General features: G+C 39.4%; 1 protein-coding gene across 2 annotated transcripts in view; it reads right to left on the bottom strand.

Moving 5' to 3' along the window:
- Positions 1 to 721: 721 nt before the first annotated feature.
- LOC112465910 overlaps positions 722 to 24,141 on the bottom strand; it is a 42,904-nt gene continuing 19,484 nt past the window's right edge. Inside the window, exons 1-8 of one of the 2 annotated variants that reach the window (XM_025033712.1) lie at positions 21,415 to 21,734; positions 9,135 to 9,297; positions 8,720 to 8,851; positions 6,999 to 7,289; positions 5,704 to 5,925; positions 5,120 to 5,533; positions 3,858 to 4,112; positions 722 to 2,601 (exon numbers count right to left, since the gene is read on the bottom strand). In XM_025033712.1, coding sequence (XP_024889480.1) covers positions 2,582 to 2,601; positions 3,858 to 4,112; positions 5,120 to 5,533; positions 5,704 to 5,925; positions 6,999 to 7,289; positions 8,720 to 8,851; positions 9,135 to 9,297; positions 21,415 to 21,468 — 1,551 coding nt within the window. In that variant the 5' untranslated portion in view covers positions 21,469 to 21,734 and the 3' untranslated portion in view covers positions 722 to 2,581. Of the gene's footprint in view, positions 2,602 to 3,857; positions 4,113 to 5,119; positions 5,534 to 5,703; positions 5,926 to 6,998; positions 7,290 to 8,719; positions 8,852 to 9,134; positions 9,298 to 21,414; positions 21,735 to 24,141 lie in introns of those variants that run through there. The other variant, XM_025033713.1, reaches the window with a different exon arrangement.

The following is a 24,141-nucleotide window of genomic DNA, read 5'->3' as shown; positions in this document are numbered from 1 at the left end:
AGTTTGGACCACTGCGTGATGATCTAGAACTCTAGAGTTAAAATCTGTTTGCTGGACATATCGTACCTGATGCTGCGGCACGTGCTGCGGGCAGTTATCGACGAGCACCAGCGAAGCCAGACACGCAGTCGCGGAATTGCCCGGGACCAACATCAGCCGCAGAAACATCGGCCGACATTAGACTGCACAGAGGCATGCGATGTTGAGATTTTTCCATTTGCTTTCATCGTGTCATCGCACAGAATGTTGTCGTAATTTTTGTGTTTTTGAATATTCAAGTAACCCACAATTAGGCAAAATTAACGATTAATAAATCAACATAATATATTCCTTCATTGTCGACAATTTATTCAACTTATTGGGATTTTGCTTCTTTTGCTCATTATTGATTTTATACGATTATTTTGTATTGTTTTTATTTGTCGCCAGACAAAGCAGTCTTTATATGTGTTGACGTCGTCAATGAGACAATTTTTAATGCAAAACCTTACCTTTGTCGTCGCATTTGCATTACGAATTATCGATGACTCGCTAATAAGATTCACGCTTGCTACGTGCTGCAAAATGCACTCGTAACCGATATATTCAATCTTTTAAAACGTGCAGACTTAATTATTTTGTTATTATGTTTTGAATATGGAAAAATTCTGAAGTGACACGTTACAATTGTGGACAAAAAGATAGTTTTTTTGTTATGATAATAATAAATATACAATAAAAACAGATTTTTATATTTTATTAGAATTTATTAAGTTACATATTATTTTGTGTCTTGATACGTACGATGTAGATTACAAGATAAATATATAAAACGCGTCAGATGTCCTATTGAAATAATAATTGACAAAATTGTACAAAAGTAATTGTTTATAATCTTGTTGCTCCGACAATTTTATATTATTTGTACACTTCTGACATTTATGAAATATCTATTATTCTCCTCGAGCGACTTCTAATGTTCTAATATTTACGTTAATAAATAAAGTGCGTCATTGAGATTCAAACGGAAGACGTATTATCACTTTGGTACGCTTCGCAGGATAATATTGAATTTGAATATATATGCGATGTTTTAGACTTTATTTTTGGACTATCTTCTAAATGCAGATATTGCCAGTGTATGACTTTATTTACGATATTGCGTCTTCCGTGTGCTAAATACATGGTGCAACATATACTCGAAACTCCGAATCTTCGTCTTACAATTAGAATGATCTAACGTTTTCAAAATTATCGTTTGACATATATGAAATGGTACTCAGGGTTTATCTTACACGGCTTAGACACAATTTAGCATCTCTCTCAAATAACATAATAATATTAATCATATCTTTATATCTAAAAATTTATATTATATTATTAATTTTATTTATTAAAGTAGGGATCTCGGACATATACAATACTCTATTGCTAGCAACGGAATTAAGTATCTTACAAGTAGATTCGAATCTGTTGGTATAATTTTTTAACTTTCTATAAATATTTTGAAAAATAAAAGTATTTTTTAAGTAGACTCAATTTTGGACGAAATAGATTCGAATCCTCTCTTCAATACTTTAAAAAACAAAAGTATTATTTCCAAATGGACTCGAACCTGGATCAAATATATTCGAATCTTTTATGAGCACTTTACTAGAAGTTTTATGTTCCTTTGAATCAAAACGTTTGCATAGAGCGACAATTATTATAATATATTATTTTCTTGATAATTACAAATATTAATCGTTGAAATTAAATATGATAAAAATATATAATAAAAGTTATTTAAAATTTTTACACATTTTATACATTTTTTTAACTAACTTAATTCTTAGAATTCGAGTACAACTTATAAAAGATTCGATTCTCTACGATAGAAACTACTTATAAGTACATTTCGAATCCTGCAGGTACTCTAAAATTCGAAATTAACTGGTCGAGATCGGTTACTTCGCAAGTGCAATACGTGAAATATTATTTCTTATGAATATTATTCGAATAGAATAGAAACTATAGAAAATGAAACTTGATTATTAAATTTGACTCCTTTTTTACACATTAAACTTGATCCTACTCCTACCTATTACCAAATATTTCAAAGATAAGTCCTGAGTACGCGTTTTATCCGGGGCGACCAAAGTTATCCCTTGGTGCAAGCTGTACCCGTGTCTTACGGTATTACTATACGCGATTAAGTCCCATTATTACACGAGCGCAATCATTCCTCCTGAAAGCGCGACTCACTTCGGCGGCGATCACTGGCCCGGTTCGACTTAATGCGAGATCTCGCGCAATAGGCGCGACGGAAAATTCTCTCTGTTCATTCTGGGTGCCGGAGTCGTACCCAGCTCTCTCGTAGTAAAAACGGTCCTTTCAGTCTCAAAATCGCGGAGCATTGAAAGCCGGAGTCACCGCGATACGGCTTAACGATCTTTGGTCACACTTACTTTTGCGCCCGTCTACTCAATTCTCAGGCACTTACTTCGCGAAACCATCGACGAGCCGGTTGGTGATTTGCTCCTCTTTGCTTCTCTCTCTCTCTTCTTCGCACTCTCTTTCTCTTTTCGTCGGACGATATGACGAGAAGATCGGTCGGTCGAGATTAAATCGTTGCGCCGCATCCTGCAACATGTTGGCTTGATAATCGGCGTCCTGTCGCAAACATTAATTTAGAGCAACGCACCCACGCTGAGAATGATAAACCGCAAGCGGCGAATACAATCAGCGATCGAAAAGAAATGAATTATGTTGTTTATTCAAGCATGTTCGATGTTGTGCGTGTTTCTCAATAAACTTCGCAAAAAAAGCGAACTAAAAATTGAGTTTCTCATTTATATAGCTGTTACAATGTTACGTACGATGTAACTCATTTTTTCTTTAATTTACTTTAATAACAGATTATTAAGCATAAATTATTCTTTCGCGGACATTAATTATATTTTATTAAAGATGACGCGTTTTCTGTTTATTGTTCGATTATTCCTTTTGTCAGATGAAATAACCGAAATACTGTTTATTATTTCGTATGCCTAAGACGAGAAACAAACAATCGTAAATGTCTCTTCTCCTCTCTTTTTCCTTCTTCCTGCAAATATTCGACTAGGTTCTGCTATTGCAGCGGCTATTGTTCACAAGAATGGTCATTCTTATCTCGATCGGGTGAAATAGCCCGCGAGGAGGGCAATCTGCATGGACGATGCCTTATACGAATCGCGCGCGGGTATATTATTTCCGTCTCGGGATACACACGTTCGTTTATGACTAATTCATTTATGTAATTTCTCACTGTATTCTTCCGGATGTGTGTGGAGATTATTGCGGAAGATAGCAACGTAATCGATGCATCCCGCTCTAATTACACGCGAGCGTGACTCCGCCTCGCGTTAGATTCTAGGAAGTGAAGGAGCGCGCAAGAATCTAACGACGGCCTCTCGATGCGTCGAATCGCGAACGGTTACTATATCCTGGAGTCACGTATTGAAAGAGTCCAATGTAAATAAGATCGCGATCGTTGAGAATAAGAGTCTCAGGGAAAGAAAACCACTTTCATAAACAACGCTTTATTTATTTGTGAATAGCGCGGAAAGAGGCATCTCACGTTTGTTTCAAAGATGTTTTCACATAAGTGGCTATTAATTTTAACGCATAGTGTTTTTCTCAACAATCTGCGATCTTGTTTGATTGCAAGTCCAATAAGAGACTCGACGAATAAGTGATCGTAATTGCAGAGAATATATTCGAGAAAGGTCCCGCGAATTTAGATTTCGTCTATTTCGATAAAATTCTGTTTTATTTATATTGTCAGATGATCTCCTGAGACTTTACAGCGTATTTTTCGTCACGTCTTAAATCTCTCTTCTTTCACGAAAGGTACTTACTGCAGACGCTGCAGTGTTTCTCGTCGGAACCATCGCCGCACCCGTCTCGGTCGCTGCAAGTTATTGCGTCGGAACGACACCTTCCATTGTCGCATCTGAACGGGCAGTATCTCGAGGTGATTCGGCCGCGGTTGCGCGTCCTGCACGCTCCCCTGGGCTCGTCGCTGCCGTCCCTGCAGGAGACCACCGCGTTGCAAAATTCGTACGCCGGCAGGCACTGACCGTTGTTGCATCTAAACGCGCCCTCGGGACATTCTGCACAGGTCGATAAATTTCACGTATAAATTAAAGTGAAATATCAGGGAGATGTGAAATACATGGAATGTGTAAGGTAAAACATTTGTTTTTTCTCAGAAAAGTATTGGGTCAAGATTTATGCGTTCCGCTATATGATACTGCTACTGAATCACTTCTTCTGAGAAACAATAGTATTATCCATGGTAACTGATTATTTTATCTGTTGCAAATAATTAAGAATGTATCATTTACGAATCAGTATTTATACTGTTATAACGTTTATTAAATACAAAAATTCAGTTTGTTAAGTAAAACGGAACTTATTTATGAATCAACCCAATGGAATATACGACAATATAATTACGATAAAGAATCACCTCCGTTAAGAGATCATTTTTCTAACTATATAGAGAATGATAAAACGTGATTATGAGCGTTAATATTTATTAATATTTTTTAACAGTTTTTTTTTTAGATATCATTCTCCCTTGCCTCTCCTATAGATTTTTAATAATCGCTTAGTCCAGGACAGGAGAGCTTTATTGATTAATTCTTGAGAAAGTTATCTCCGGACCTCTTAGCGTGTTTGAGACCCGTCATATCTTGAACTTTTTTCTCTCGCAGCTTTTATTATAAATAGCTCCAGAACGAAATAATTTATCAGGTTTGCATCTGGAGACTTTGGAATCAATTCTTCTTTAAAAATAAATTTTATTTCGTCCCATGAATTTCAAAGTCGTTTTCGATATGTGCGATGGTGTGAAATCTTAAGCCATTATGCAGAGCTGTTATTTATATTTGTTTCGAAGATTTCAAAAGTCCTTTTTTTGATCAATATGATCGAGAGAAGGCACTTTTAATCTTAAGATGACATATAAATTACCTTAGTAGCGCGGGAAAAAGTCATTAAAAATCGAAAGTATTGATGTTTTTCAGCTTCTGTATATGCATGTCACAAAAACGCTTGAATCTTAATATAATTTACAAAAGAAATGGGCATAAAAAAGGCACGGAAAAATACCAACTTCGCCGATTGTTGCAGCCAATCTCGTCCTCGCCGCGAGGACAGTCGCGGTTGCCGTCGCACAGTCCGGACCTCGATATGCAGACATTACTGTCGTTGCATCTGAACGACTGGACCGGGCAGCGAGGACCGGTGCACTCCTCGTCGGAGCCGTCCGAGCAATCGGCGCGGCCGTCGCAGACGAAGAACCAGCTGATGCAGCTACCGGACGACCGGCACTGAAACGTGCCTGGCGCGCAGCCGGTCCGCCGCGCGCTGCAACTGCCGTTGGTCGGCAAGCTGCAGTCGCACACGCCGCCGATGCACCGCGACATCGGATCGGCCATACGGCACTCCAGATCGGCGATGCACGGTAGCCCGAGACTGACGGCCGTCATTATCGCGCCGTTCTCGTGACGGTCCGTCTTTATTGGCGCTGAAAGGCAGAACGAATCAAATTGAATTGTGTGCTGTTAGTCTAGAATCGAAATCCCGTAACTTTAATCCGCCAATTTTTTATACTTTAAATACGTCTGGTGTGGTGGTCTGATAACTTTTTCTCAAAAAAGAATATATCTTTTAAAATATAAAAACGGTAAATCTTACCGGAAGTTGTTGAAGTCGTCGTAACATGAGCGAGCTCGGTGACTTCCGCCTCGATAACGACAGCATCGTCATAGTCAGGAAGCTCATTTGGCCCGGGACGATTGTTGGATCCGGGTCTTAAGCTCAATGACGGCCTCGTCACTATATTCACCGGTATCAATTGACTGGGCGGTTCCGTCGACAGAAGCATCGTTGCGTTCTTTAACCAAGATATCTGAACACCTATCCAAGAGAGAAGATATTGGATCGCTTTTATAATTATAATTAATATCAGCTAACAATCATAGTATATTTATTACTTAATTAATGCGCTTGTCGTGTATATATAACGCAATTGGAAAATCTTTGAAAGTGATAATGGAGGATAATGAAATATCGCGTGTGGGGATCACTTGTGATCTCCGTGTGGGTTTTCTTTGCACGCGTTCGCAGAAAGATGCCACTCTCGCCGTGTTTCGTTAATGATCGCGCTAATTAAGAATGCGAATCGCCTCATCTCGTTTAATCCGCTCGAGCACATTCGGGCCGGAATACGAGACCGTTTGGTCTCGCGAATTCCCGTTGCGTCCGTGTGCACGGAAAAGCTGATTATATCGGATAAAAGGCGCGTGAAACCCAGAGAGGTGATGATGCAGCCTGATACGATTCCCCGCACAACGTACGCGTTCAAGGATTACTCCCTGAGAATGTTAAGTGGCTTATAGAGAAGTCAGGTATCACATGTTAGCTCGTTACAAGTTTGCGGCACTCGATGGAGTATACAAAGTTTAGAATACAATTCACGTGATAATCTCAAAGCTCTGTTTTTACACAAGAAAATACAAGATTTTTTTAATACTGGGAGCAAATTTTTTCTAAGAAAGTAAAAAAAAAACATTATACAAAATGAAATATTAATGTAATATTACAGTGCCAGACTAGAGTCAAGCTCAACAGGGTCTTCTTTCCCCGCTAATTTTTCCAAGCCCGTTCCCTTGGCAGTGGTTTCGCTATATGTAATTAGTGAAACTAATTTCTTTCTAGAATAGAATGATTCTTGAGATTTGTTGATAAGAAATAGTTTCCTCGCGCATGTATTCTTTTCTGTGCTTATTAATTTCGACACATTAATACTTATTCGAGTCATGGATAAAATTATTATTTACGATAGAAATATATGCATTATTAATTTTTGCGCAAAATACTTTTACTTCATGCATATTAATTATTTATTCATCAATTTTTGAACTGACTCCATTTATAAATTCTATAATATAACGATCTGAATGGCATAGTTGATCCAATTTTAATTATACCTGTATCTTGTTCTCCTTCGATCTCGCTCTTTTGTCCTTCGGTGACAGTTTCCTTATCGCGTTCGCTCTCAGTGACTTCCCCTATTATCGGCTCCTGAGAGGGAGGTAGATGCTCCGGAAGCGGCGCAGGCCTCACGAGACTGTCAAGTCGACACACGTTGCCCTCGCGGCGCATCGGAGCGGTGCATTGGCAGCGACCGAATAAGTCCGGAATGAGAAAATCGCAGTGCGACTCAAGATCCCAGAGACGGCAGTGAGCGTGCTCGTAGCATACCTCGCCGAGTTTGGCCGCTGCAAATTAGATTCGTTTCTCGGTTTACGAACTTGCGCACACTACGAGTCAATCTCGTTTGCCAAGAGCCATTGTTATATAGAGGAATAAGACTTTTTACCTATTGAGGTCCAAAGATAACTAAGTTCACCCGTAATTCTTAACTTACCGCGAAAAAATTACGTTTCTTGATAAGAAAAGTATTAAAAAATTTCGATAAATGAATAGCCTGTATTTATTCTCACTATTATCAATTTTTTACCTCATATTTGAGTAATCGAATTGGTAAAGATGCCCGTCACGAGATGGAGGTCCAGATTCAAACTTTGACTGTGGTGATATATTTCACAATAAATTCTTTACAGTGATTTAAATAAAGATGCTTAGTAGCATGAAAAATTAAATCGATTATCGATTTCAGTACGTGGATTTACTATTCCAGCAAAGAACTGTTTTAAGAGTTTTAACACAGTTTAATTGGAAAAAATATGTATATATATAATTCACAAAATTATTAAGCTAATCTAGCAGACTATAAATAGTGTTTTTTTCTTTAATTGATTGTAAATTTTTTGTAATTTTGTAATTTTTAAGCAATACCAATGTGTTGTAAACGTTTTATTCATATATAATTTACGTGCAAATATTTTGGAGAAAATATTACTATACAATCGTATCTCACGTATATAAAACTTCTGTAAATAAATGAACGTTTATTATTTCTATCCACGTAAAACGACCTGCTCGTAAAGGTATTTTCAATGTATTTTTACGATGACAATAAATAGCCGAGATCGTTAGCGCAGGAAGTCGCAGTGATCGGCATCGAAAACGGCGCAGTAACCGGCTGTCAGCGATCGAAACCGACTCTCAATAAATCAAGAGAGAGAGAGAGAGAGCGAAAGAAAGTATACGATCCCTCGGAATGTATTTCCAAGGTATGCTAGGTAGTGTGTGCACGTGTGTACCGCGCTCGATGAGCCGAGAAGGAGAAGATCACATAAATTAGAATTTTCTCCACGGGGTACTCTAACTACGCTTCGCCTAAGCTATTTATCATCGATCCTTTCACCGACGTGCATCGTTCCACGTCGCTAATGATTGCCTTAATGTCACGCGAAGACAGCTACCAACGGTAACATCAAGGAACACGAGCGATAGCTTATTATAGTGCCTATCGATCCAGCCTGATGTATTAATACACCGATTAAGTATGATGTCATTGCACGTTATTGTTTCGCAATCAATCGGACGGGAAATTAAGCTTGCTTTAATTCCGCTTAGGGTCTAGTCTGAATTCGATAATGGATTCTAAGAATCAGATTCAGTGCTCTAATTATATTCATAAAAATGTATGTTTTTATGAATTTTCATTTACGTAACTTTGCGGCACGTAATCAAACATTCTTATAATTGCAGAGATAATGAGCGTTAGTCAGCATACACTTACGTCCCAGACAGGTATGCCTGCGAAACTGCAAGTGTCCCTCCTCGCATCTGCACACGCCCTCAAGGCAGCTGCTGTTCGCAACTTTCAAGGAGCATTGTTCCTTCACGAGACAATCGTTGCCCAGTAGAGTCGCTGCAACATTAGAAGATATCAGCATCTCTTACATTACCGCGTAAAGCAGTCTCCTTTACTAAATCTCTTTCAGTAAATAACAACTAACAATAAGTATTTCTTAATGATTTTTCAATAAGGCTCTTCGCGTAATCTAACGCCATTAAGTTACATATATCTCTCGCAAGTCTCTGAGATCTTTTTGCTATAAAGAAAATGTTCAAGGACATCGATTTCGGTCGAGAGATGAGAGGGAAAGAGAGCTGTGGTTGGAGGAGGTAAAAGGGTACTTTGGCGGACTTACATTCGAGACAATGGGTTCCATTGTAGCCGGCGAAGAAGGGCTGACACCGGCAATAACCCAAGTAGCAGTGACTATTAGCGATCCCGACCTCACACTCCCGGTCTCGGTTGCACTCATCGCCAAGCCTCACGCTCGTCGAAGTGGGCGAGGATGAGGCCAATCTCTACAAGAAGATCGAAGATGAGTTTTGCTCTCCCTTTTAGCGACCCAGTTTCGCGAGCTAGACAGCAGCTAGACAAGAAATTTTTTTATCCTAACGGAAGATTTGTAAGCGAGCTTCCTTTAACGTCAAGTTATAATTCTTTTATGCTTATAATATACTTATGCATTTAATTAAATACCTATTGTTATTGTCATCATAATGTACGCATTTACAGTTTCAGACGAATACAAACTTTAAAGTTCTAAAAGAGAGAGGAGTAAGAAGAATTTCTAATATAATATAATAATAAGATTTACGCAAATAATTTAATAATAATAAATTAAATATTTAAATTATATTAATAAATTAATATTCTAAATTTGATAATAAATTCAGTCCGATTCAAAATTAAAAACTTTGCTTGATTTCTGAATTTTTAGTTTTCAGTTTCTTTTCCTACTGGAAAAAGTAGAAATAAATTTTTCCTCTTTTTTACTTTTTGTCCAGCACTTACAACTAGGACATATTTGAAATTATTTTGTTTCTTTTTCTTTCAAAAACACTTTATGAATATTCTCACGAGCACCCTGTATATCCACCCTGTTTCTTTTCTAATTTCATTAGAGTAGCACAGAAAATTTAGTTGAAACAATCCAACGACGTCGTTTCGAATCGATCCACGGTATCGTCACACAATAATATCAAAGAGGCAATAATATCAAATGGCTAAAAGCTACCAGAAAGTCTGCTAAGCGATCAAGTCGAGACACAGTGTCTCGCGCCAAGTACTTATACACGCGCAGCGCGATTACGACTAACAGCGCGACAATTTCCTACATTCCCCTTTTCCCTAGAGAGCATTTCAATGCACACAATCGACGCGCTACACAAAAAGTACTTACACGATCAGACAATTGCGTTCCGTGCTACGAACTTCCGTTTCTGCAATCATGCGAGAAAATAGTTTGTAGGTTCCCCGATGCAAGGGCACACGAAGATACATACGGTACGTGACAAACCGTTTCTCGAGAAACGTTGAACATTTTCTCATTTTCAAAACTTCGTGCATCAAAATGTACGTAAAATTTTTTATTTGATGCATCTGCAAGTCCACGAAATGCATTGCAAATCCAAATGTGTTATTTTAGCTGAAACTCTTTTTACACATGTCTTGCCGTTTTAAATCACGTCATTTAACGCGATTGAATGCATTAACTTTTAATTTAATACGATTAAACATGTTATTAAATGACGTAATTTAACGCGCAAGAAACATGTAAAAAGAGCTTCAGTCAAACGTGCTATTTTTAGACATTTGTACGTGTAAAAATAACACACTTGGATTTGCAGTGTGTGGATTACACGGTATATAGTTTTTATTATTCGTAACCCACATACGTTGGTGCATCAGGAGTCAAGGCCGAGACGCCTCGATGTGCATCCCGGCGCTTTTCACGGTGGATGCGTCTTACTTACGCGTTCTCGTGACCTTCCAGAAGCCGCTTCCGCGGTTGTTCTTCTATGCCGAACCACCGCGTTTGCACCGGGTAGGTGCCAAGCGAATACGTGCCCAATGCAGTTTCCCTTCCTCTCTTTCTCTCTCTCTTTTCTTCCCTCTTCCCTAATCGCTTCCCGGTTTCCCACGATCTCCAAACAATGCTTGCGCACTTTTGTGCACATTCACCAGCTCGGTAGACTCCAACGAGCAACGTGGCCATTTATGTCAAATAAATTAATACAATATTATTTATAATATTGCTACTGCAATGACGAATAAAGTTTTGTCATTGGTTTACAATCAACCTCGTCAAAACTAATGTGAGAATCTTTAAGAAAAAGTTTCAATTTCAAATTAGCCCGAAAATTCGGAAAAAACGACGTTCGAGAATACAACAACTTATTCACGTTGAGAGAGAAAATTTTATTTTTGTAACTTTCAGGAACTTTCTTTACACAGTTTCGAATAATTTCTATATAAATAAAATTGGGAAACATGACACTTTCTGTTAAACAGTATTCACGTATACATATACATATAGTCTTTTTTAAAACGCGTCGTGGCTCTCTTTTTTTCGCTTCTCACATCGTTTTTTTCCACAGGAACACGGAAATACAGAGATTGCGGCCACGGAAATACGCGGGGCATCGATTAAATCACCGGCCTACCCCGGTACTCAACGGTGGAAGTGGAAATGGAAATGGAATCGCGCGTACTCGCAGCAGATTCGCGGCTGCACGCTTTAAGCACCGCAAGGTGACACGGCATCCGTTGCGCGCGTATGCACCGTTAGCGCACCGTGCGCCTCAAGCTGGGTGGCGTGCGCAACATTATTCGGAGGAAAGTCGGCGAATCTTGCCGACGATCGCCTATGGTAACGCTTGAGCTGTATAGTCATAAGATTTTATTGCCGAAGCGCGATTATTGCCGTCGCGTCTAATGTGACCGCGCCGCAACGGATTACCGATCCCAATGCGCCGATTGCCGTATCGGAGAATTGTGTGGACTCGATCCGCTCGTGTCCCGCGGATATATATATATATATATCTCCGAAGAATGTCCAGGAATCCCGCCTTTATCCCGTCTTGAAAAGAAAAGAAACCACGCGAAGAGATCCTTAGCTCTTTGCATTTTTCTAAGCTGTTGTTCCGCCAGCCTCGGATCTTTCCTTTGCGTTTTATTGCCCTTCTTATGAGCGGAAAGATAACGAGAGGAAGTACGGAGTTTTCTATAAGAGTATAAAGGATATTATCTTTAAAAAACAAACCACGATTAAGCATTGAAACGAAGCGCGAGAATAAAGCTGGATTGAAGCGTTTCCTTCTGCCTGTTTATGCAGTCTTTTTTTAATCAATATGTGTATCGTTATACGTATAATAGCGAGGACGCTGACGTTTATTAAACGTAATTGAATATTAACATCATATAATATTGCAGATTGATGAGTATTTAATTATTTCTTAATTATTGATCAATTATTATCATTTCTTGCTTTAATATTATATAAATTATTATATAAATTATAAAATGATTAAATAAGATATATAAAAGAAATAGAGAGGAGAAGAGAGACGCTTATCTATCCATAGCGGTATTTCAAAAAACAAGAATTTTTCATGTAAATTTGTACATAGTCATGTATATAAGTAATGAATTCTTCAAAGATTTTCTCTCGAGAGACGACTAAAGCACAGTTTTACATAAGATATAACGAGAGTTTTTCTTATCGTTAAGATCTTAGGAGACACAGGCTTGACTATTTCAACCTTCCCGTTTCAGAAAGTACGTATATATAGATGCTGTATACGTAGTTACCGTAAACCCGAAAACATTTCCGTTTTACCGTCCGATTTATTATCCATTCACGGGATAACTTTTGCGTCGTCCCGTGCGCGGCCAGGCGGTTGAACGGTAAAACGGTCGATCGGATGCGTTCGCGCAACGGGGATGTACGTCTCTAAAAGAATACGTAGGACTATACGCGTTTTTCGCGTGCAGGCTGAAAGACAAAATTGCCGTGCACTCTGAATTGCGAGCAGCTGTCTTATGCTTGACGGTGATAATCCGTAAACGCGTCGCTCGAGCGGAACCGTGTGGATTCGTCGGCCACAGAGTGGTCGTCCCGTTGATGAATAATGGATGCGCTTTCCTGAATGGACGCGTTATTTCAACGTCGGCGCGACGTTCTCGCCGTCTTCTCCGGAAAAAATCGAAGTAAAGGCACGTGCGTATCCGCGAGTTCGCCAAGCGTCACGCTTGGTCTTCGCGGAGCGTGAGAGCTCATTATTTATCAATCTGTATACTGCTGTACTATCTGTTGCTTTCCCTGCAAAACACGCAATTGCGAGGCGTGTACACATTTCATCTCTCAGTAAAATAACAGTCGGACGAAGTCACGCATATGTGGGATATTAAAGAAATTAATCCACCTATGAAAGAAAAAGGAAGAAAGAGAGAGAGAGAGAGAGAGAGAGAGAGAGAGGGTTAATCGGCCGTTGCACGCAACGCCGCATGCGCGTGGAAATACAGAGCACGAGCCCAGCGTGCGTAGCGCTGCATCCAAGGGTGGCAGGATGGAATTTTATATTCAATGCAAACGCCTCCCGCCGGCTCTTAATTACGCCTAACGAGCCGAGCCAATTTAAACGCAGAACAGAGCAGTCACGGCCGTGCCGAGGAGAAGCGCGTCGAGGACGATCGCGATCTGTGTGTAACGCCGCGGTTCCCACGCGGAAATTCCGTTCGCGCTTCAGCTACGATCCTGAAGAATGGCGGAACGCAAGGACGCTCTTCGTTCGATCGAACAATAATAATAATCCAAAGACTCTATTCTAAAAAATATGATTTAAAAAATTAATACGTAGAAAAATAAAAGATCTACTAAAAAATAATTGCTTTATTATGCAAGATAAACTTATTCGACATTAATAATTTTTAATTTAATGATAGAAAGTTAACAAACATTGATAATATAATGGATATTTTACAATGTCTTTTATATTTTATGAATAGCTATAAAAAATCTATCCGTTTTATTTTATATTTTAGATAAAAATTGAATTTCAATTTTGTGCTAAATATCATTACATGCGATTTCTTTCATTTTTTACTCACAGCCAAATTTTCTGGTTCAAAGAAAATGTTTTATCTGAAGGAATTCAAGGATAAGAGTTTGCACTTGTTAAACATTCGTGAAACAAAGCGCACGTAAGATAGATCTCAGATCCCACCGTTTTCTCGCGCGTCTTCTTCGGACTTTTATGGTGGTGGTTAAATTATGGTTCAGTTAACCCGTTGTGGTCACACCTCCTAAAAATAACGTAGTGGTCACACGGGGTCCAATGGACCCCACAACAGTTTCCATTTGCGTTCTTTTTGATGTATCGACTCAAACCTTGAACTGGAATTAATTTATGACTTCCTCTTGATAATCCAATAATTTAAAAAAATTTTTTATGTTGAAAAAACGCGAGAAAAAAAAATTTTTTTCGAGAAATTTGACTTTTTTTACAAAAATATTCATCAAAATTTTTTGAGATAGAGTAAAAAAACTTTGTGCGTTTTACTTTCAAAATAGTATACTTTTGGAAAAAAAAAAAAAAAAAAAAGCCTGGGGTCCACTGGACCCCATGTGACCACAACGGGTTAAGTATAATCGCGCGGATGCGCGTGCTTTCTCTCTCTCTCTCTCTCTCTCTCTCTCTCTCTCTCTCTTCCTCCAATAGACACCATGGAATGCGGACTGCGTCTGTATCCTTTCTTCCGCTCGGACGTAATCCCATTATAGAGAGTGAGCGTGAAAGGGACAGGCCACATGCAATCGCCGCACTTGTATTCACACAGTATGGATACCGATTAAATGTATTTCTGATCAATTAGACATCCAATAAGTTTATAATGATGTAAGCCACATTCTGGATATCCGTTACCATTGTATTTATTATTCACATTTTGAAATTTCAATCGAGGTGAAGCGTTTGTAGGTCGTTGCACGGGTTACGAGAGATTCTATTCCTCGATAATGTTTCCTTTCGATCGATCATGCAATCGATTTCAACAGTTTTATAATCACCGTTAGATTCGACGTCGGAAAACAATTTAATATCATTCCGGAGTCACGATTAGAACACTATATTAGCAACTCAATCACGTCGTATAACTCGGTTGTTATAACTTCTCTTCTTATCGATCTTCTCAACGTAATACACTCGATATTCCTCGCACACGAAGCAGATTCGTACGAGTGCATATTTCTCCGCCAATCGCGATCTCATTGTTACGCATCGCGGTTACGCGCACGTACACATATACATACACACGCGAAACCTCGCGCGCGTGCGGCCGCGCAGTGAATGATGCATCCTCACTTCTGGACTGGCGTTTTGTACAGAATTGCATTGTCCGAATAATTCTTTGCGGCCGCATAGAGATCACCGTTTCCATAAAAATGACTGTGATCGTAAAACTACGGAGAGAAACGTGTTGTTGATACGCGATAATAACAGAAGTCATTAACAAAAAAGATGCAAAAAAAAAAACATTTCCTTTTTGCTTTGTAATGAAACAAGCAAAGATCGACGATTACGTGTTTACTTAAACATTCATTGAATTCATTTACCGCTTATAAGTCTTGTAACTTAACTCTTTGCGGTCCAAACTATTTCTCGCAAATGACCGAGGATCAAGTACTTCGTCCTCAATTTCATCTAATATAAAATCAAAGAATTTTTATTACTTGGAGATTTATGGAGATTCCAAAATACATATAGTGTAGATTACAATCGCGTAAAGCGATTCACTGAAATTGCTTGAAAAATCACACGATAAACTACCGTGATCGCATTATGCGAGTTGAGTTCACAATATACCTATTTGCGATATTTCGGATCGCAAAGGGATAAAGAAGGGCGGTAAACATTTGCGTTCGAGATCTACATTCACAATTGCGCCGGTCTCGGTTCTTCCAAGCATTTCTCAGCTAGGAACGTTGATTGCTCTCGACGCCGACGGACGATATCCCGCACGATCGTAAATAACCGCGACCGGCAATTTATGAATCAATTGAGACGATGGGATTCCGGAGGATTGAATCGGAATAATTCGACGCGACGTCGTTAATTACTGTCACAGCGTGGTTACGCGGCGCGACGCGCCCTTAATACAGCCGTAAATTCTGTCGCAGCTGCAATGAGCGCGATCGAGAGATACGCGCGTCCCGAAGGATAGAATTTACGAGCGCGTGCCGTCGCTGTCACGCCGACAATTTCACGGTCGGCAACGTGCGAAATAATCTTCACGTTTCGAAGCCCGCACACGATAGCGTTATTACGAATGTAAACGATGCGATGGCCGCGATCTTTGCGCGGAATCGGAGTCGAACGACTCTGGAAACGCACGCGGCACACGTGCTCCTTTCAGTTTTACAGGGTAACCTCACCAGCTATTCCAATTTTCATCCACGGTCTTTGTCAATTGCCGATCGATTTCTCGCATGCAAGAATTTAAACGAGTAAATATTTATTATTTCACCAACAGCTTTTTTCTTTATTTCACTTAAAACATTTTTGTATACATACTTTACACATATCAAGAAAATGTCGATAAACGTAAAATATATAAAAACTTATATTTAATTGTGTATCCTCGAAATTTAATGTCTAAACGTTAAAGTTCCCCCATTAAACTTAAAATCGTCCTTAAGATTAACGATTCAAGTCGTTTTATTGCAATGCGCGGTAGCGAGAGATCTCAATCTTACCGTGTCGTACGTACCTAATATACAGGGTGTCCAAAAAATCGCCTACTCCACTTCGGGAGGTGATTCAGGACCCAAAAACAAGTAAAAAAGTTAATACAAACATAGGTCCGGAAATGAGCCGTTTCCGAGTTATAGCCACTTTTATGTTTAAAAATCGTAATTTAGAATCCGCTTGGCATCCCTCTTTCTTAATTATTTCTTAAATTAAAAATTTTTATTTTTAAATATTTTTAATTTTTTTATTTTTTTCCAATTTTTCAATAATTGTAAATACGATTACATTATTTTTAAAAGAAATCAGTTGTTTTCACGGCTATTCAAAATTAGTTGTTTTCACGGCTACTTGAAATCAGTTGTTTTCACGGCTATTCAAAATTAGTTGTTTTCACGGCTACTTGAAATCAGTTGTTTTCACGCCTATTCAAAATTAGTAAATAAATCACGGCTTTTCAATAAGTTTCAAATTATTATTTAACAACACCTTACTTTTAGGTTGTATCTAATCTTTCCGTATTCATCAATGGATCGTTTAAGTTTTAATGAATTAGCTGATATTTAAAAATAAAAATTTTTAATTTAAGAAATAATTAAGAAAGAGGGATGTCAAGCGGATTCTAAATTACGATTTTTGAACATAAAAGTAGCTATAACTTGGAAACGGCTCATTTCCGGACCTATGTTTGTATGAACTTTTTTGCTTGTTTTTGGATCCCGAATCACCTCCCGAAGTGGAGTAGGCGATTTTTCGGACACCCTGTATATCTTCAAACGCGAAAATCATTTCTTCACAAAAACGAGTAGCACGATGTATCCTTATGCAACAAACCGGCTGCATTGCACTATCGATTTCAGATAATTGCATGGCCCGGGAGCGTCGATTTTCCCGGCGTAACATGCATCTCTCGCGGTCATTAGCGCGCTCTCGGTCGGGTCAGAAAACGCGTCGAAAAATCCAATCGTTGCCGCGAGAATAATCGTCGGGCGTCAATTACAAGGTATGGCGATGCAATTCGCACACCGCGATGCACGGAAGCATCGGACGGTCGCAATTATCTCATGGGATACCGGTACCCGGTTTCCAACACGTATATGTATTGGTAAACTCGAGCGTTTCCCCGGCTATCCGTTCTCGCCTGTACATGGGAATCGCGTTTCATACATGCGTACCGTGAATTATAACTCGGGGTAAAGCGGGGGAGGGGGGGAAAAAAGGTTCGTACTTGGGAAAAACTCGTCGGGAAGAAAAACCGCAAAAACTGAAGATGACTTGCTCGACTCGTGGTACTCTTAATTACCGTTGCCTGCATCTGCAATCTTCTCAAGGTGAACCTTCTTGCACTAATCTTTCATATTCCTGTCAATCTTTTTCGTATGCAAATAGTGCAAGTTGGAGCAATTTTCTCGTTAACTATACGCATTTGTTTCTGCTAGGATTATCTTCCAGATAATCGTTCCTGCGTACAAGGTGTTTTACGAAACTTGAGAAATAAATATATAATTTTATGGAATAAAAAGTAATCCATAATTTCATGTATTAGAAATAAATAAGAAATCTTAAAATAAAAGATCCCCACCTTTTATTTTAATACAGATTTTCTCACAAACTCAGAGTTGACCTTTCGTTAAAAAAAATGGCAAAAGATAATAATTCTTAAATTATAAACAAATAAAATATCGCGGTTTTACTTTTATAAAGCTAAATAGATTTTGTCTGAACAAAACTTGAATCTCTCAGTATTATAAAGAAAGACAACTCTTTTTAATCAAATCTTTGCTAAAAAAATGTCAAAAAATTTTCAAATAAATTTGATTCGATTGCTCGATCTATCCTACACATTTTCTGGATATCTTTTCTGGGACATCCTGTATAAGGGGGCATCAATATCGGTCTCGTGGAACTGCTCGCGGAATGAAGTCGCTCGCAGTAACAGATGCGACAGCAGCAAGAAAGACTCGAAAGGCGAAGGTACCCTGCATAATGCGAGGAAAAGGAAAGAAACGAGCCAATATTCAGCCGCATCGTTACAGATGGGATTGCAACTACCGTTGCGTGGAACTAGGAGGAGGCGGAGCTCTCCGGAGTTCTGTTTGCCTGCAAATTGGCCTCCGTGGTCGTGGCCGATCTATTTCCTCCAGCCCTTCACCTCTTCCTTTCCTCCCCTGGCCACGAAAACAATGGGTCTGTTCTTGTTAGCATGGGTGGATCTATAGGGAAACTAATGAAACTCGGGCTCGATCTTGTGTGAGCACCGTGGAATAATTTTGTTCCACAATGCCGAGAAGTTGCATGCGCGATATGGAAACAATTGCGTTTTCTGGATCTTTGGTTTTGAATGGCAGAATGTATCTGAAAGCTGAAAGTATGTCGTTTGCAGATGTATCGTAAGAGAGTATTTCAGATAGACCGTGACTATTTTCGTCTAATGTATAATATCAGCGTAGAACGTTGCTTTGAATTTGTTTCAAATGACTGTTGTAAGAAGAAAACTAAACTGTCGACGTTGGTATTCCATATTTCATGTCTCTTATATTTATTTAGGATAAGACAACGCGAGGGGTACGTGCTTTTTAATGTTTGCCTGGTTAAACATATACCGTGCAGGATACCCTAAAAATTATTCAGGTCTCATAAAGTGCGTCTCGCTTTCTAGCAGTACTTTCAAAAGTATTTTTATCTTCCCTTTTTCCTTCAAAGCTTAGCTTTTATATGTATATGACACTTGGTGCATTTAAAATAAGAATATATGCAGTCGAACAGAGCGAGTCTATTGCAATTCAATATTTCTGAAGTTTTTTTTCACGACGACAAAACGGAAATGCATAGACGCGCTCTTTTGCGAGTCAATTCTCGATATGTCACGCACGTGCGAACGCGCCCGCTATCGGTCTAATAAAAGAACGGCTAATGTTTAATTCAATGTTCCACACGGCACGCCGAATTGCCGATGAGCGGACGCGTGGAGACTCGTTGCATTAATAGAAAGATGAAATTGCATATCGAATATGCGCTTAAGTAAATTTTTTGGCCCAGTAAGAAATAACTAAATAAATAAATTATAGAATATTATTGAACGTATCGCGTTTAAAACAAATCTCCAAAATAAAATTTGTGCTTAATTCATCTATATCACGAACTCAATATCGCAATTGATAAACTCGATCAATAAGAAAATTACATTAAGTTGTCATCGCAAAAGCAGATGTATTAATTAATCGGGCAGTAAATAAGAAATTAACAATCAATTCCGTACGAGTGAAAACGAGTTCCCGTAATACATCCATTTCTTACGGAAAAAGTGAGTGGTGTAAAAGGCGCGATACCGTAACGCGTAAGAAGAGACGGCTATCATGCAGCCTCTGCTATTCGCGACCGTCAATACGCAAGAGTTTTATGGCGGTTATTAAAGCGGGTTAGGCATGAGGGCAATAATATTAATGCTACACTTTGCTTGTACACTTAGTACGTACGTTTTAAAGTAAAATATTTGCTTCCCGCTACGGAGCCTCGGACGATAATGCAAAGGGGAGCCGCCGCGCCGCGACCCGGAATGCATTCCTCTTTAACACCACTCGCATATTCAACGACGACACCTCGACGCCGGTCGACGTGTCAGAGTCCAACGACCCACGAGGTCAGGTAAGAATTATTGTGATTCTACATGCGTGCAGACGAACGTAGTCCTGCCGGAAGACCGTTGCGGCGGGTCCTTAACCGCGGAATTGTCCGGCATTGATAATCAAGGGTTTTTTGACGAATTCAGCCGCTTAGAAAGTCTCGCGTACCTCGCATGTACCTCGCGTCTACAGCTGACATTAATAGAATTTCAATCTTGCCGAGAATGACCTTGACTCGGTGAAGAGTATAGAGGTACCGGTGGCTTAAAAGAGATTTCCACCTGTGTATTCGTTACGTGGGATGTGTAATAAACAAGTATCTACAACGGTTCGACAGTCTGCATTTTATCATGCGGATGGATGAGCACAGGAATGATAATGGCAAAGTCGTTTAAACTTCCGATCATCGTGGGCGAGTGAGAAATAGTTTTTTCACGCATCATTGCGAGAAGTGAACATCGCATCGCATGGTAAACAGATCGGGAGATCGGCGATTACATTCGAGAAACGATACGTTGTCCAAAGAAAAGAAGTTCCTAATACGGATAAAGAATTTTACTTTATATACCCCAAGGGGCCTTAAAGGGTGTTTTGAAGGGACGTACCCAACCCTAACCTCCAATTCATCCACTACCTTACTGTTTCCTCCTTTGGACCAACGGTTTAACGTCTCTTCCGAAAGACGGAGCCCAGTTTTCTCCGCACCTTGCACGGAGGGGCGCGGTTTTTTCGGAAAAAAACTTTTCCATGATTCATGGCTCTAGTGGACTCGAACCTGGTTCCTCAGATTACGAGTCTGGCGCTCTACCACTAGACCACACCGCCGCCCTAAGTTCCTAATACGGTTTTCTAAGATAAAATTGGCCTTTTTTAATGTCATAATTTAATCATTGTTTTATTCGAGTTTATCTCCTATCACGTGCGAAGTTACGAGGGGTGAATCTAGACATTTACAGGGTGGTACAATTTACACTGATACGATTAACGATATAATAAGCATGTTCTAATGTTGTAGCGACTGGCGTCGATTACCGCTCCGACTAATATATTAGCTATCTCGATGTCCCGAAGTGCGATCCGTGCGACGTAATCACGGCGTCACGTTACACGCGAGATACACCTGCGTTACAAACGATCTTATGTCGAGTCGCGTCCACGTGCCAAAAGAGTCGCCCACGCAAACGCTTCGGAGGCGAACGACCCCGGAAACAATCCGGAAGAGACTAAAATCCAGAGTACATTCGTGGAGTACAATTCGACAACTCACCAGGCAATTGATCATCGTGTACAGGACGAGGACCGTCCCACGATTTCCGTGCATTATTTCCGCTTTGCTGGCCACGCGGCTCCTCTCGAGTCGAATCGATTTCCCGCTTCACCTGCGGCCGTACTACGCGCATATATCACCGCCGATAACGAGCGCGATCGTTAAGCGCGTTGCCCACAAGGGGGTTGGTTGCGTGACGGCGGCACGAAGAGGATGTAAACAAGCGTGTAGCGGCCGGTGCCTTCTCCGCGATGTGACGCGCGTCTACGCGTGCGTGTGGATGACTGAAACGAGACTGAACGGACCCCCGTCAGTCTGGCTTTTGGCGCGAGAGCAGCAAGAGGAACGGAAAAGCGGCCAAGACGGGGCACGGGGCCCGTGCGCTCCCACCTTCTCCTCGCCACGGTCTTGGACTCCCTGTCTTCTGAGCTACCTCCTCTTCCTCCGCCACCTTCTTCGTCTTCTTCGTCTTCGATCTCGTTTCAGTCAAACGAAGATGGGAGACGAAGACAGTTGCGCTTCGATGGGTAGTTTAATTTAAAATATTGTTCAAATAATCTACTTACACAGATTTGTTCTATTTATATTTCGAGTTTATATATATTGTATATAAATAAATTATAAGATAACACAGTTTGTTTCGTTATTATTTTACACTAACGTAGACAGATACGAATTACATATTCTAAGACAATACTAGTTTTGATTGATGTTAGTGTCGATACAGTGCGTTCCGTGACAGAACATTTGTACAGTAAAGCTCTGCATCCAGCTCACAAAGCCGCTAAAGGTTCAAGATAAATAGATAGAGAAAGGAAGAGGAGAGGTTTGTCACAATTTTATCATATAAACTTTCTCTTCCTTTCTAGTTTTTCCTTTTCCTTCAAAGTGCCTTGCTTGGCTTTGAACGTTTAGGAGTAACGTTTATCAGTAACCATTTATTTATAAAAAACATTTTTTGAAATGCTTTTATAAACAGAAGAATATTTATATAGTTTAAAGGCTGGTCTACACGTAAAGCAGGGTCCACATTATCGAGCCAAACCGCGAACCGAGTCCCGAACCGAGCCTCGAGCAGAACTTGCAGACGAACCTCAAATCGAACTTCATCGCGAACCGCGAACATGAGTTAAAATTTTTTGAAGTCAAATCTCATATTGAAATTTATAATAAAATTTATATAAATTCTTAATACATGTATGCAAAATGCATATTTATATTTACAATCGTATTTTTTAACATTGCAATATATATATTATAAATTTATTGCGTATTTATCACAGGTTTAGAGTATGTTTATGCAATATTAATTCTAAATTTTGTTTTATGGTTTGAAAAGGAATTAAGTTTTGAATACAGAAAAATAGTAAAAGCACATATACATATATTCACTCACCTTTTCCTGTTTCCATACTTTTTTTATTTTTTGCAATAATGTCGTCATTTTTTTTTTGCACATGTCACTATCACATTCGAGTTCTTTACTTATTTCTTCTTATAAAAAAAGTATGAGAACAGGAAAAGACGACTAAATATGTGTATACATATGCGTGCTTTTATTATTTTCTTGTACTCAAAGCTTAATTCCTTTTCAAACCATAAAACTATATTTAGAGTGGTACCAACTATATTTAATATTGCATAAACATACTCTAAATCTATGATAAATACGCAATAAATTTATAATATATATTGCAACGTTAAAAATACGATTGTAAATATATATAAATATGCATTTTTTTAATTGTTATAATGTTCGGGATTTTTAGCGTCCCGTATATAATAATCTTTTCTGCTCATAATCACTAATTAATTTTAAACATTTTTTATCAGACCATTCCATTTTGTCTACCAGTAGTCGTGTAGACTGCACATACGTGGATAGAATCAAATACAGTGACTGGGCAATTACTCACGTTTTCTTTCATCGTTCATTTTTTGTTTTTTGTCATTATTTGTTTAGCTCGAAGCTTAACTACCAGTCTACCACCCGACAAAGCGTATAATCTGATCATAAAAAGCATCTTTTGATGTTTCGTCAGAATACCGACTTTTGGTGGGACACTGCGAGCCAAACCGCGTATCATCAAAATCCTTGCAGATTCGTGGGGTGAGTACGCGATGGTTCGCACTGATGTTCGATTCGAGGTTCGCGAGCCTCGCGCGAGTCCGTCGGCTCGATAATGTGGACGCATGATCGGTTCGCGGCGAAGTTCGGCTCGCGGTTTTGCTCGATAATGTGGACCCTCCTTAACGTTTTGTCGTCAGTCTTGCATGATCATGCCAGACCGATCAGACAAAACGTTACGCGTGAACGGTAAGTTTGACGACCTCACAAAAGACGGACGAGCTGGAGCTTTGTTTTCAAGCAAGACGGCAGACAAGTTATTGCATGTAGACGCACATCCGTCTAATCGGTCAAATTCGGCCGCAACTTAGAGCTTGTTTAGAAATTATAGTTGTATACTTAAGCTCCTCCCAGTCGCTAAAAATCTTAATCTTGCGGTGAGTCTCTCATAGGATGATAGCCCTTCTCATGGCAGTGTCTTGTTTTTTTATTTGGGGTTACTCGTTAATAGTTTGCAGTACGTGTCCATATCCATACGTAAATATAATTACGCCAATCTTCTGAGTCCTGCCGTAATTCGCGGAGCAAATTGACATGAGAGAATCTATCCTTCTTGAGTAACCATTAATTTTCGAGACCACTGTAAGCAATGCGCAAAT

This window comes from Temnothorax curvispinosus, unplaced genomic scaffold, assembly GCF_003070985.1.
Source record: "Temnothorax curvispinosus isolate PA1 unplaced genomic scaffold, ASM307098v1 QBEX01015644.1, whole genome shotgun sequence".
NCBI lineage: Eukaryota > Metazoa > Arthropoda > Insecta > Hymenoptera > Formicidae > Temnothorax > Temnothorax curvispinosus.
This window is presented reverse-complemented; position numbering and strand designations above follow the sequence as displayed.